General features: G+C 44.1%; 1 protein-coding gene across 1 annotated transcript in view; it reads left to right on the top strand.

Annotated features, from left to right (window-relative positions):
* The first annotated feature begins 14,681 nt into the window (after positions 1-14,681).
* Pth2r (parathyroid hormone 2 receptor) overlaps positions 14,682-15,248 on the top strand; it is a 72,487-nt gene continuing 71,920 nt past the window's right edge. Inside the window, exon 1 of the mRNA XM_059278505.1 lies at positions 14,682-14,756. Coding sequence (XP_059134488.1) covers positions 14,682-14,756 — 75 coding nt within the window. The remainder of the gene's footprint in view (positions 14,757-15,248) is intronic.

Genomic DNA, 15,248 nt, shown 5'->3' with positions numbered 1-15,248 from the left:
CTTAATGTTTATGAAGCGATTTGCTTGAGGTCACCTCCCTCCCCATTCCCTGACACCAAAGCCTTCCCCCATGTAGAGAATGGAACTACAAATGTTTATGCTAATATCCTCCAGCTCTTCCTATTTGTTTTAGGCTCTTACTTTAGGGCTTTAAACCTACCTTTTGTCCTCAAGAAAATAAAAATTTTCAATAGGTTTTTAATTTTACCACCTGAAAAAAATTAAACTCTTCCTAAAACCCAACCTGTTGATAGACCTGTGTTTTTGCAGATTATGTTGAAATATAGATAATAAAAGAAACACTATATCATGGTTAATGCATCCAGAGACTAGCAACACACTTGTGTCTTTGAAAACAGAATGAAATATGAATTCTAAACATCGATGTCTCCATTCCTCAAATGTCACCTGTAGGTTGATTGTAATAGACATTCCTCTTTTGCAATATGTTGCCATAATGTCCTGAGAAATACAGAAATCTTGCACAGTTATTAAATTAGTCATCTGCACCTCTTTGGGACTTTGCACAATGCAAGTATGTGTCTGCCTACCCTTCAATGCTGTGAGCTTAGGTTTTTGAGCATAGCAAGGACTATTTGCATTGCTCTTTAGGACACTTATTTAGATGTCTAGCAAAAAATGTATTACTCACATCACTAGGGATGGGTTAAAATAAATTATATTTGTGATTATTTTGGTATTTTTTATATTGCCTATGAATCTTAAAGCAGCTTCTATTGCTTAATTTTAAAGGAACTTACTTTAGAAATGGAAAAAAACAATCAAAAATTTATTTATTTATTTAGATTTTTTTTTGGAAACAGGGTCTTGCTATATAGCTTACACTGGCCTGGAAGTCCCTATATAATTCAGGTTAATGTAGAACTCACTTCATCCCTTCTTCAGCCTCCCAGGCTGAAGCCTCCCAGGACTGCTCCAATTCATGGCTGAAAAGTCACTGTTTTAATCTAAATATTTTGCGGTTAGTTCAGTAAGAATTCAATGTATCGTTTCTAGGCACCATTTCTTTTATTTCTAAAGCATATTTATATTTTACTGGAGATATGATTTATGTATGTTATTGTCAATTGATCAAGATCACAAATCTTTGTCAGAAGATTTGGTGTATAGGCAACTATTTATTCAGCTGAATTTGTACTTTTTTAAACTTTACAAAGAAAAGTTTTATTTGTGAAGAAAATAAAAGCAATTTTTTAGCAGATCTCAACAGATACTTGACAATTAATTGTTAACCTCATAGTTTGAGGGTAGAAACCAACTAGATTCAATACTGTCAGGAGACCTGGTTCACAAACATTGTACTCATTACTTCACTGAACTCCAAACAAACACTTAGGGGGTGTACCCTAGCACATGCTGCAGTATGATATATTATATGTATGTGTATATCTTCTGTGGGGAAGTCACCCATATTCTTACGTTCACTGAGTTTCTTCAAGGTCTCATGATCAATTCCAGAATCTGTATTTAACATCTGTTTTAGCTCTAGTGTTCAAATTTTGCAATCTCTTTTGCCTCCAAATCCTCTCCAACTTGCTACAAGTATGTTTGTTTGAGGGGAGTTGAGAAGAGCCCCATAAAAAACACACCTTTCCCTGCAGTCATGCCTATTTCAATATTGCTGAGATTACTACTATTCTTTTGGTATCTGTGCTGGCTAGTTTTATGTCAATATGAAACAAGCTAGAGTCATTTGGGAAGAGGGTACCTTAATTGAGAAAATGCCCATCTCACCAGATTGGCCATTGGGCAAACCTGCAGGGTTTGATTGACAATCGGTGTGGGATGGCCCAACTTGTTGTGAGTGCTTCACTTCCTGCTCTGAGTTCTTTTAGAGTGGGGTATGGAAGTGTAATGGAAATCAACCCTCTCCTCCCCAAGAGCTCCTTTTGGTCATGGTGTTTTATCAAAAGCAACAGAAAGCTACTTAAGATAGTATCCAAGACTATTTAAAAACAAAGAGTTTTTAAAGTACTGTTGTCTTGTTATTTATTTATTTATTTATTTAATTATTTATTTTCATTCTTCTTTATTAAGAAATTTTCTCCTCACTCTGCATACCACCCACAGATCCCCCCTCCTCCCTCCTCCCACCCTCCAGCCCTCCCTCCCTAACTACCCCACATCCCCCAAATCAAGGTCTCCCACAGGGAGTCAGCAGAGCCCAGCACACAGAGCCTAGGCAGGTCCAAGCCCCTCCCCACTGCACCAAGGCTTCTGTCATCCCCTTTACCTCCCAAAGCCAGCCAGACTAATTCTTTTAGGATTTTCTTCCACAGTCTTTCAATTCTGTCCTTTCTTGTCTTTTCCCACTTATCATTTTCACTCTCAGAGCTTACATCTGCTCTTTTTTTTTTTTTTTTTGCATTCAGACCTGCCCCTGGCCTGCAACTTGGGAGGCCACTGGTCACAGTATTGCCCTGACCCTCAGCTGCCCACAAGGTCATGACATGCCCTGTCTGCTGACAGCCTGAACACTGGTGATCAGAGTGCCCCATGCAGGCTCGTCCTCTGTGCCATGCCACGGAGGACATGGTCCAGCCTCACCAACACTGGCATCTGACTCTCCCAGCCTTTGAACTTCTAAGGCTGTCAGAGGACTGATGCTGCCTACACTTGGTGACACCCATTCCCTCTCTGAGCCTGGGGTGGTGCTGCAGGTAGCAGGTAAGTCCATTGACCTTGTACTGGACTTGGGAGCTACCCACACTGTTTTAACATCTTCCTCAGGTCCCACAGTTCCCCCACTAATTTCTGTCACAGAGGTGGATGGGACCAGACCCCCCCATTCCTGTCACAGAGGTGGATGGGACCCCCTCCTTCCCATTTAAGAGAAACCCGGGACTGCCTATATAGCTGGAAAGCTGTCTCAGTTCTGTTCACTTACTCATCCTTCTCAGATCTGATGGTGTTTGATGACCAGGATTGCCAATTTTACAGCTCTCCCCCAGCCCAAGGCTACAAAGCACCTTGGCAGCTCATTAGTAAGTTTCCTGTTAAAAGCATAGACAGGTGTGCGTCATTCACAGACTCCATGGCACAGGATAAAACTGGTTTCAGATGTAACTTTGGAGGTTCAAAATTTTAACATTGATAAATGCAGTTTTGAAAAACTGATAAGAGTACTGACTACAGACAGTCTTGGGAGTCTTTAAATTTCTGTGGACTTTACTGGTCCTAGCTTTTAGAGACAGGTTAGCATTAGAGAGGGTATGGACGCCTCCCCCCTCCTTCACTCACTCAACCACTTCCATTCAGTAAGTTTCCTCTGATTATAGGTCTAAAGATGTGTTTCATTAGGCTGAAACAGGCCCCAGAAAATGTTCATACCTTTTAATCCAAAGCTTTTGCTATGACACCAAGATGTAAATCTATTCCAGTTGTTTTACAAACACTTGTAGGTTACTGCACAGATCCATCCCTCCTGCCAGACTTATGCCAAGGCCAAACCCTCAGGGGCCCTCCAGATGCACCATCAGCCACTGCACCAACTGAGGACACCAACTGGGTGAATACTAGCAGGTTAACTTCACTCACATGCCCACTCATAAAATCTCTGCTATCTCCTAACTTGTTGACACTCTTACAGGATGGATCGAGGTATTTCCCATCTCCAGAGAAACAGCAGATGTGATGGCTCAGATACTCCTGGAGAACACATCATCCATCAGTGCTGATACCACCACTCTAGACTCAAGGGCATATCTGCTCTTTCATCTGGCTCATTCACTCTTGCCTCTTCTGTACAACTACGGCACTTCTCCATTCCATTCTTTCTCTCAGCCACATCACTCTTCCCATGGCTAGCCCTGTTCATAGGACCAGTGTTAATAATCTATTTTTTTTCTCCTAGCAACCTCCCTTCTCAGTTCCCTCAAGGAACAGATGCCTGAGGTCTCCATGATGACAGCTAACTGAATGCTTCTTCACTCACACCTCCCACTGTGCATGACCCTGACTCCCAACTCCCACTCCTCACTTTGTCCTGAATCAGCAGGAAGCAGTCTTGAGATATCGGCACCCTCATCCCCCCCCCACTTGTTATCCATAACTCGCCTTTTACAATAATAAGAAAGGGAGAAATGTTAGCATTCAGACCCTCCCTGGCCCACCCAGCATCTTGACAATGTCATCCTATGTAAAGTCCCCTTTAAGAGAAAACCCTTCCTCCCCTCTCTATTCCCATGAGGTGTGCACCTCCACTTTCTCTCTCTCCTTCTCTTTCTCTCTATCCCCTTCTCTTTCCCTCCCTTCCCTTCTCCTTTCCCCCTTTAACAATAAAACTTTTCATGTGAGAGCCCCCACTTGCCATGATCGCCACTCATCTTGTCTGTGTAGTGTGTCTCTTTTTCGCCTGCTGTGGGGTTCCTCGGCTCCAACCCACCAAGGTCTCTCTCCTACCATTTTCACATTTTCTCTTCTGTACGAACTGGTATCTTATGACCCATCACATGCCCTTAAGTTCCCCTCCATTTGCAAATGTTCTTCTCTTCACCTCAAAGTCCTCTTCAGCATCCATTTCTCTACACACAGCCACTTTCTACATTCAGTTCTATCATTTCCTCTGGAAATCCTCTCTCACCTACACAGGAATAAGAGGCTATACACTGTTTCCAAGGGCCCCTCTTGAAAGCACACTGGGGGCAGGGTAGACACATTCTCTTCTTTGGTGTCCAGCATAGAGCCTGGTGTGTTGTGCTTATGATTACAGAGAGGGAGAACAAGGAATAGGAGACCATGGTAAATGAAGACCACATGAGAATAGGAAGAAACAAAGTGCTAGAGAGGCCCACAGAAATCCACAAAGATACCTCCACAACAGACTGCTGGCAATGGTCGAGAGACAATCCGAACTGACCTACTCTGGTGATGGGATGGCCAAACACCCTAATTGTCGTGCTAGAAACCTCATCCAACTACTGATGGATCTGGAGGCAGAGATCCATGACTAGGCCCCAGGTGGATCTCTGGGAGTCCAATTAGCGAGAATGAGGAGGGTTTATATGAGAGAGAATTGTTGAGACCAAGGTCGGATAAAGCACAGAGACAAATAGCCAAACAAACGGAAACACATGAAATATGAACCAATGGCTGAGGGGTCACCAACTGGATCAGGCCCTCTGAGTGGGTGAGACAGTTGATTGGCCTGATCTGTTTGGGAGGCATCCAGGCAGTGGGACCGGGTCCTGTGTTCATTGCATGAGTTGGCTGTTTGAAACCTGGGGCCTATGCAGGGTCCCTTGGCTCAGCATGGGAGGAGGGGACTGGACCTACCTGGACTGAGTCCACCAGGTTGATCTCAGTCTGTGGGGAAGGCTTTGCCCTGGAGGAGATTGGAATGGGGGGCGGGCTGGGGGGAAGGTGAGGGGGGCGGGAGGGGGGAGAACAAGGGAATCTGTGGCTGATATGTAGAACTGAATTGTATTGCAAAATAAAAATTAAAAAAAAAAAAACAAAAAAAACAATTCCTTCTTTCAGATCCCTGCTTCCTCTCCACAGGGATCTGTTCTCCAAGAGCAAAGGGGAATTCCTTTAGCTAGGCAATGAGGGACTTCCAGTTCCTTCCACTTCTCATCTTCCTGTTCTTGCCAACGTGGAACCTGTCTTCCTGTTTTTGCACTATGTACAGCACACTAGGCTCAATGCTGAATTTATGCTCTTCGGGAAATGCTCTCCCTTAGCACACCACCTGAGAAGCTTTTAAAATTTTCCCCATTTCCTCTTGGAAGTTGTCTCAGTCACTGTTCTACTGTGAAGAGACACCATGACCAAGGCAACTCTTTTTGTTTGTTTGTTTGTTTGTTTGTTTTGTTTTGTTTTGTTTTGTGTAGCTTTACACCTTTCCTTGAACTCACTCTGTAGCCCAGGATGGCCTCGAACTCACAGAGATTTGCCTGCCTCCCGAGTGCTGGGATTAAAGGCGTGTGCCACCACTGCCCAGCCAAGGCAACTCTTATAAAAGAAAACATTTAATTGGGGGCTCGCTTACAGTTTCAGAGGCTTAGTCCATTAGGATTACCATTGGATTGGTAACTGAGAGCTATCCTGTCCACAGACACAGAAAGAAACACACCTGGCTTGGCATGGGCTCTTAAAACCTCAAAGCCCACCCTCAGTGACAGACTTCCTCAAACAAGGCCACACTTCCTAATCCTTTCAAACAGTGCCACACCCTGGTGACAAAGCAATCAAATCTATGAGCCTATGGGGACATTCTTATTCAACACACCACAGGAACTCCAAACTAATCTGCCTCACTTTCTGCCTCACAGCTGTGTTTTTATTTTGTTCATGTTGATAATTCTTTCTTGATATTAAAGCCAATGTTTTTCTTTGTTTATCCCTATTTACTTCTTACAGTGATTTGTGTGTGTGTGTGTGTGTGTGTGTGTGTGTGTGTGTGTGTGTGTGTGTGTCTACAAAGTACCTAGTATAAATTGTTTGGCTCCTTAAGTCTTAAAAAACAGTAATCAAATTATTTTTTCAAGGTTTCCTGAACATTCTTTTAAGTGTAATAAACAAGTAGATTGTTCAGTGTTCTTTCTTAATCTGTCTTTACATTAAAGGACTGTTACTTTTGTAAACTAGGTTAATGTCTCGGCTCAGTGTTATTTGGTCCAAAAGTCTCAAAATAAATTACCCAAGATGTAGCATACTGCCTGAAATGTGGCTACCTTTATTAGAACAAGAGTCTCTTTCTAAGGGGTGATTTGACTGGGAAGTTTTCTCTATGGGGGAAATGAAAAATTGAATGATGAGGCTCTTACTCTCTCTGTGAAATTCCTGAAAAAACCAGAGGTTAGGAAATCAAAACAGTAGTCAGGACCGAGGTCTCTGGTTCCTGTTGTGTTCTGTCTACAAGTCACTCAGCTTTCTGTGCTGAAGTTTTTCTCTTTAAATGGGTACCACCACTAAAGTGGGAACCTTAGTTTATTTAACCTGTATTTTTAGCGTTGTTTGGGAATCAAGTTATTTTGTTGATATGTTTTTCAAAATTTATGCTTATACAAAGAATTTGTAAAGTAAGAAAACTAGAAAGTGTGAGATATTATCTTGATTGGCCATTTAATCTCTGATGATGGCTTATCCAAACATATTTTCCATGCAAACTTCATTTTTTTTTTGGGGGGGGGGTTGATTCTTACCATTAAAACCATTTTTATGGCAAAAATATGGTCAGAGATAGGCAGGAATGATTGAAATCTTGGAAGTTGACAGATTCTTTTTCAAGCACTGATATTTCAAGATCCATGGTGTATGTGTGGGGATGGATCTGTGGCACTCAGGAATTCTTGACAAAGAATGAACCACCTTTGAGAAAGTCATATGGTTTGGAAAAGAGTTTTCTGTCCAGTCAATACCAGACAGGACTCATTCATGACTGCAGGTGGGGAAATGATTAGTAAAAACACATTGTTCTCATAGTCTGTGTTAGTAGATACACGTGCTCTTCACACCACGAAGACAAGAGTTTGGCACTTGGGTGGCATCTAGTCATCACTGCAGTGTAACACACAGCTTCCAAACTGCATGGTAGAAAGCACAGCCATTGGGTTCAGAAGTCTGTGATTAGGGCAGGGCCGATGCTTCACCTGGCATTAGCCAAGGCTGCTCAGTTTGAACTAGACGATCAATTTCTTGTCATTTTGAGACATTTCATATGATTGGGTACTTTGCCTTCGTGTATGTCTGTGCACCACATTTGTGCCTGATGCCCTCAGAGGCCAGAAAAGGGTTCTACCTCTCCTGGAATGGAGTTATGGATTGATGTGAACCTCCAAATTGGTGCTAGGTGCTGGGCCTCAGTCTTAGAGAAGAGCAGCCAGTGCTCTTAGCCACTGATCCATCTCTCTAGCCTGTAGAAGAGCCTTCCCTAACTGGGCTTTTCCGTGGCTAATGAATTGATGCTGTGATGTGTGGAATATCAGGATGGAGGCGTGAGAGTGTCAGTTGTCTCTATTCAGTTTCTCTGTGGACATTTTCCATCACCCTGAGGCATGGTTGTGAAATTTCCATCATGAAAGTGGGTCCTGGAGGTTAAAGTTAGAAGCTGATGGTTTTGTAAGGCTGGGATAAGTTCTACTGCATTTTATAGTGTGAACAATCAAAGACTTATAGAGAGCCGGGCGGTGGTGGCACACACCTTTAATCCCAGCACTCAGGAGGCAGAGGTAGGTGGATCTCTGTGAGTTCGAGGCCAGCCTGGTCTACAGAGTGAGTTCCAGGACAGGCGCAAAGCTACACAGAGAAACCCTGTCTCGAAAAAGAAAAAAAAAAAAAAAAAAAAAGAAAGAAAGAAAGAAAGAAAAAAAAACAACTTCAGATAGAGAGGAGACTAAGACCCCAGCTCTCAATGCAAAGTGCCTGTCAAAAGGTTTGGAGGGCATATTTGAAAACTACATGTGGAGAATGGAGGGGAGGGAAACAGCAGGTGGAGGAAGACTGTCTGAGGAGAGCAAGTTTGAGTGCCTGGGTGGTTTGTTAGCCACCAACAAGAAACTTCTCACTTAATTATTCAAGAAAAAAAATACAAACCTTCTGTTATATAACAAGTTAGGGCAAATATGGATTGAAGGGAAGGGTGCCAAATTGTGCAATTGTCTAACCTTTTAATTTTCTTCAGGTTTTATCTTGACTGAGGTGGGCCCTGCGTTTATTAGTTATTCCCTTTAATCCCCGGTAGAGGAAAAAAAAAATTAAGATTCGCTGTGGCTTCCTTTTCATTATGTTTTCTAAAGCTACAAATTAATTACTGAATATTTTATAATAGGCTTTGCAAACCGCTAATTATAAATTGAATTTGATAGCCGATGTGAAGGTACTCACAGACACCAACATGCTGTCATTTATGTAATTCTCCAGAGTTGAGAGAAGTTTTCTCGGCATATCCCAGTTCTCACATAAGCACTGTGAGGTAAGCAGTCATTTTTGACAGCAACCTTTCCAGACTGGATAGAGAGTAAGCCACTTACCTGTGAGCTATGCACATCAGCGTGGATTCTGGACAGAGGTCCTCCCCTTGCAGAGACCCCTTTTCTTACGGATATAACCTGGCCAATTCCCCGCTTTAAATGCCCACGATTTTCCTTGTTCTTTGTCACTGTCTTCTTCCAGAGCTTCAGGCAGAAAAGCTTCCAGGACTGAATCTCAGATATTACAGCAGAGGGAACTGGCCAGTTATTTGCTAGAGGTCCTTGACATCTGGGGTTGATGAAAGAGATCCCTCCCAGGGTAAATGGCAAGAGGCTCTGTTCACTTAGCTGTAAATCCCACTTTGTTTCTTAACCCTTAGAGGGAGCCGCAGTTGTGATTTTAGAGGCATTCTCACGGTTTTCTTTTCATCTCCCTTTTAACTGTCTTCCCCATTAAAAAAGATAGATTCTTGGGTTGAGAAGACAGTTCAGCTGGCAAAGTGTTTGTCTTGTAAACATGTTGACTGGAGTTTGGTTTCCAGAGCCCAAGTCAAAAGGTCTGGGAGAGTCAGGGACGGACTACCTCTCATGGTATGGGTCTCAAGCTGGACCATTCATTGGTTGGCCACTCCCATGATTTCTGCACCACCTTTACCCCAGCACATCTCATAGGCAGGGCAATTTGTAGGTCAAAGGTTATGTGTCTAGGTTGGTGTCCTCATCCCTCCAGTGGAAGACTGGCCTGGTTAGAGGAGATGGCTGGTTCAGGCTCCATATCCCCCATTGCTAGGTGTGGTGGTTTGAAAGAAAATGGCCTCCAAAGGGAGTGTCACTATTAGGAGGTGTGGCCTTATTGGAGGAAGTGTGTCACTGTGGGGGCGGGCTTCGAGGTCTCTTTTGCTCAAGCTTCCCTCAGTGTGACAGTCAGTCAACTTCCTGTTGCCTCTGAGTCAAGATGTAGCACTCTCAGCCCCAGCACCACATCAGTCTGCATGCCACCATGCTCCCTACCATGATGATAATGGACTGAACCTCTGAATTATAAGAGAGCCACGCCAATTAAATGTTTTCCTTATAAGAGTTGCTGTGGTCATGGTGTCTCTTCACGGCAATAAAAACCCAAACTAAGACACTAGGAGTCTTAGCTAGGATCCCTTCATAAATTCCTGAGAGTTTCCATTGCACTAGGTTTCTAGCTCATCCCAGTGACGGCCCCTGATTCCAGCTGTCTCTCTCAGTACTCTCTTCCTCCGTACTTCTGGCACCTGATCCCTCCTGTCTCCATGCCCATCCCGCATCCTGAACCTCACCTCCTCCCACCCCCATCCACCTGTGATATTTATTTTATTTCCCTTTCACAATGAGATCCATGTGTCCCCTCTTTGAGCTCTCCTTGCTACTTACCTTCTTTGGGTCTGTGGATTGTAGCATGGTTATCCTTTACTTTCCAGCTAATATCCACTTATAAGTGAGTACATACCATGTTTGTCTTCCTGGGTCTGGGTTACCTCACTCAGAATGCTATTTTCTAGTTCCATCCCTTTGCTGGCAAATTTCATGATGTCTTTTTTTTTTTTTTTTTTTTTTTTTGAGACAGGGTTTTTCTCTGAAACAGCTCTGGCTATCCTGTAACTAGTTTTATAGACCAGGCTGCCCTTGAACTCACAGAGATCCACCTGCCTCTGCCTCCCAAATGCTGGGATTAAAGGAGTGCACCACCACCACCACCTGGCTGATGTCATTTTTTTTTTTTAACAGCTGAGTAATACTCCATTGTGTAAATGTACCACATTTTCTTTATCCATTCTTTGGTTGATGGATATCTTGGTTGTTTATAGTTTATGCTTATTATGAATAAAGCTGCTGTGAACATAGTTGAGCAAGTGTGGTATATGCCCAAGACTGGTATAGCTGGGTCTTGAGGTAGGTCAATTCCAGTTTTCTGAGAAACCACCATATTGATTTCCAAAGTGGCTGTACAAGTTTGCACTCCCATCAGCAATGGAGGAGCATTCTCCTTGCTCCACATCCCTGCCATCATGAACTGTCACTTGTGTCTTGATCTTAGCCCTTCTGAGACTGGAGAATCCAGAGAGCTAGGATAGAATCAAACATGACTGGCAAAAAGAGAAAAAAAAAGTCAATGAGGTGATATTCTGCTATACTCATAGACTGTTGCCTGGCCCAGTTGTCATCAGAGAAGCTTCACTCAGCAAATGAAGGAGAGATCCACAGCCAAACATTAGGCAGAGATTGAGGGATCCTGGTGAAGAGGGAGCAAGGATTGTGAGAGTCAGAGAGGTTAAGGACACCACAAGAAAACCTACAGAATAAACTAACCTGAACGGCCAGAGACTGAACCGCCAACTAGGCAGCTTGCATGGGACTGACCTAGGCCCTCTGCAAATATTACATGTTACAATTTTGTAGCTTGGTTTTCTTGTAGGATTCTTAACAGTGGGAGCAGGGGCTGTCTCTGACTCTGTTGCCTTCTCTTTGGACCCTTCCCTCCTACTGGGTTGAGTCATCCAGCCTTGATAGGAGAGGAAGTACTTAGTCTCACTGCAATTTGATATACCATGGCTGTCTGATATCCATGAGAGTCCTGCCCTTTTCTGAGGAGAAAGGGGAAGAGTAGATCGGGGATAGAACTGGGTTGGGAGAAGGGACTGGGAGGAGAGGAGGGAGAGGAAACTGTGATGGGGCTGAAAAAAGAAAGTCTGGGAGAGATAATACATACTTATAATCCCAGTGCTTGGGAGACCTTAGGGCTGGTTGGCCAGTCATCTTGGCCTACTTTATGAGTTCCAGGTCAATAAGAGACTTTGTTTCAAACAAATAGAACAGGAAAAATCACACCCACCCACCCACACACACACACACACACACACACACCACAGAGTCATCCCCAAATACATGAATGTGCATGCACACACATATGCAAAAGATAGATTCTTTAATAAATAATGCTATATTGATGGGCTAATTTGGCGCTTTTTATACCTAAGATCCTCCAGATTTTTGAAATTTGCTGTTTGGGACATCCTGACTTATGAAGAGAGGAAATGCTGTAGATCAAGAAGCCAAAGTTGTGTGTGTTGGCCTATGTATCTACACTAGCAGTTGTTGTGTCTACAAGATAAAAATCTTAAATATATAGTAGGCTTGATGGACCTCTGGCTCCCATTGCTCTTAGAGCTTGAAAGAAGTTGGCACCTGAATCTTACAGGGAATCTTCCTACTTTACTGAAGACACTATCTGAATCTTCTGGAGGACTTCCTGCCCTTTTGTAGTCTGACTATTTAGAGACATACTTATTTTATGACCTATGAAGTTTCTCACAGAGGAACATATCCTTTGGGGAACCATAGTTTTAGTTCCTTGAGTTTAATGGCAGAGTTGGGTGTCACTTGTATTTTGGTTAATGAGAAACTATTTTGTTACTTCAGAAGTGTTACCTTTTATGTTGACAATTTTTTGGTGTCCAATGTAGGGCTGTAGGGGTCTTACATGGACACTAGGTACTTAGAGAAACTATCAAATTGCCATGAAATCGATACTTTAAACATGCTAATTAAAAAATTATGGACACTACAAAAGAACGAGAAATGATGTTTGATGAAAAGGGTGTCAGTTTTTCAGTTTATGCAAAAAACCAAGTATGAAATATCTCGGCCTAAAATCAAAAGGAGAAACTATGAAATGAGGAGTTGGCTCAGTGGTAGAGTCTTACCGTGCACGGGGAGGCCCTGATCTGATCCATAGCATTGCAAAACAGAACTTGGATAGATTGAGATAAAAAAGGAGAAACTTTTGGCACCGATCAAAATATTAAAAGTTAAGGTGAGAATAAGGTTGTACAAGTCATATAAAGGCAGGGCATTCTGAATATAGACAATATTCTGTTCACCATAGCCCTTTGTTTGCTGAGGTGCCACAACCACAATCATCATCACCAGCATCATCATCACCAGCATCATCATCATCATCATCAATACTAACCATAATAAAGACACTATGTTGTGGGATAATCTTTTTGTACACCGTGGAGATGTGTCTCTGCTAAGGCACCTTCTGATTTGTTTAATAAAGAGCTGAATGGCCAATAGCTAGGCAGGAGAGGATAGGTGGGACTTCCGGGGAGAGGGAGGAACTCAGAGGAAGAATCTAAGAGGTAGGGCATTTGCCAGCCAGACACAGAGAAAGTGGGACATACTATACTGAGGAGAGGTAAAGAGCCACATGGCGGAACGAAGGTTAATATAAATGGGTTAAAGTTTTAAGAGCTAGTTGGGACCAAGCCTAAGCTAAGGCCAAGCTTTCATAATTAGTAAGAAGTGTCATTTGTTATTATTTGGGAGCTGGCAGTCCAAAGAAAGTCCGACTACAACATTTACTGAGCATCTCCCTCAGAGGAGGTTGTGTTTTAAACTCAGCTTTCCCAATGAAAATACAAATGGACAGAATGTTTATGTTCTCCCAGAATTCATAGCTTGCAGCCTAACACCAGGAAGTGGGGCTTTCTGAGGTGCTTTGGTACTGGCACTGAGAAGGTCTCATAAATAGGAGTGCCCTGATGAGGGATCCCAGAGAGATGCCCTCCCAGCTCTTGCCATGTGAGGTTATAGTGAAAAGAACTGGTAGTCATAATCCACTCTGCCAGTGCCTTGACCACCGACTCCCAGGAACTGTGAGAATTAATTTTTTCTTGTATAAAAATTACTATCAAACCAAGTGAGAGAAAAAGGGACAGGGTTCAGCAAGAAGCTATTGATTTTCGAGTATTTTCAATAAGCCTCCGTTTTGAGCACACCTTGCTAAGGGCTGCGTTTAAACGACCAAAGACGATCCTCGACCATCTACACAACCCTGTGTGTCTGAGGGCAATCACGACAGTGCTTCAGACAGTCTGGAGGGAAGAAATATGCATGTTACTGCACCAGTCTGTCCTGATGCTGGCCAGAAGGTGTCTTCTTGGATTTACTAAAAGACAAAACCCAAGAACTCAAAGAGCCACACAGCAAAACGCTGCCAGAAGTAACTGGAACGTTTCTTTGGGGACTGTGAGCTTTCCCAGGACTGAAACCGTTTATCATCCAAATTCTAATTTTTCATTAGTAATTTGCGTGGAACACACACACACACACACACACACACACACACACTCACACCCCTCACATGCTTGTCTGCTTCTGTCCCTTCCTACCTAGGGGATATCACTGTAGTGAGGAGAGAATACATCAGAGAACTTCAGAGGGTTGTAGATTGTGCAGTGGACAACTGCAGAGAGACCGACCCTACAGGATGGTCAGCATGCCTTTGGGAAGGAGGAAAGTTTTGGGCCACTCCTCCTAGGACTCAGGGCGTGCCCAGAGATGGCGTGGGGACTCAGAACCCAGTGCAGGCAAGCAGACACTGTGAGAGTCGAGCATGGCTGCAGCCCCGCCTCGGGAATCGCGTGGCCTCGGGGCTCCTGGGTTGCGGACTGAGTGACTGGCGAAGGACGCGCGCCTGCATCCTCCGCCGCCTCCCCGTGGCTGTGCACGGTGGAAGGCGGGACCACCCGGAGCTGAGGCTCTCAGGACCCGAGTGCCCAGACTCAGGGGTGCAGGCGGCGAGACCCGAGCATCCCGGCCGGTGGCTCCCGCGCTCCAGCTGCCCAGCTGTGCCTCGCTCCCCATCACAAGTTTGCCCGGTACTGGCCAAGTAGGACGCAGACGCTGCTTGTGCCTTGGGCGGTTCTGGACATGGCCTGGCTGGAGGCGTTGCCCTACGTCTGCGGATGGCTGATTCTCCGCAGCTGTCTCCTGGTCGGAGCTCAGGTAAGAAGAGCTGGGGCACTGGCGCCTGTTTCTCCAGCCTTAGATGCAAGCTTCTCTCGGGCATCGCACTGCGCTCGCACACGCCCGCATTCTCTTTAGGCAGGAGGTCCTGGGCTCCGGGCGTCGGACCAGCATCCTGGTGTTCGGGATCGGGAATGCACAGCTGGAATGGGAAGAACTTTGTTCTTCCACGTAATCTCTGGGGTACTTGCCTTAACCACCCCAGTGGCTTTTGTCTGTTGTAATTCACCATCGTGTTTGAGAGCTTAAAACTTCTGGGATCGATGGTACAGTGTAAAAGTGTGACTGTCCCTCTCTGATACAGAAGCAAAGGAGCTAGACCGAATACAAATACTGCTAGGTTCTTAGGCTGAGTAGCGGTGGTCGTTGTACTTTTCCTTTGCCACTGTCTCTTAGGGGTTTTCTGGGTATCTCTCATAATGGGCCTCTTAAATGTGCAGGGAAATTTCATCCTCATTTATTTTTCAAGTC

The sequence above is a fragment of the Peromyscus eremicus genome, chromosome 13, assembly GCF_949786415.1.
Source record: "Peromyscus eremicus chromosome 13, PerEre_H2_v1, whole genome shotgun sequence".
Taxonomy (NCBI): Eukaryota; Metazoa; Chordata; class Mammalia; order Rodentia; family Cricetidae; genus Peromyscus; species Peromyscus eremicus.
This window is presented reverse-complemented; position numbering and strand designations above follow the sequence as displayed.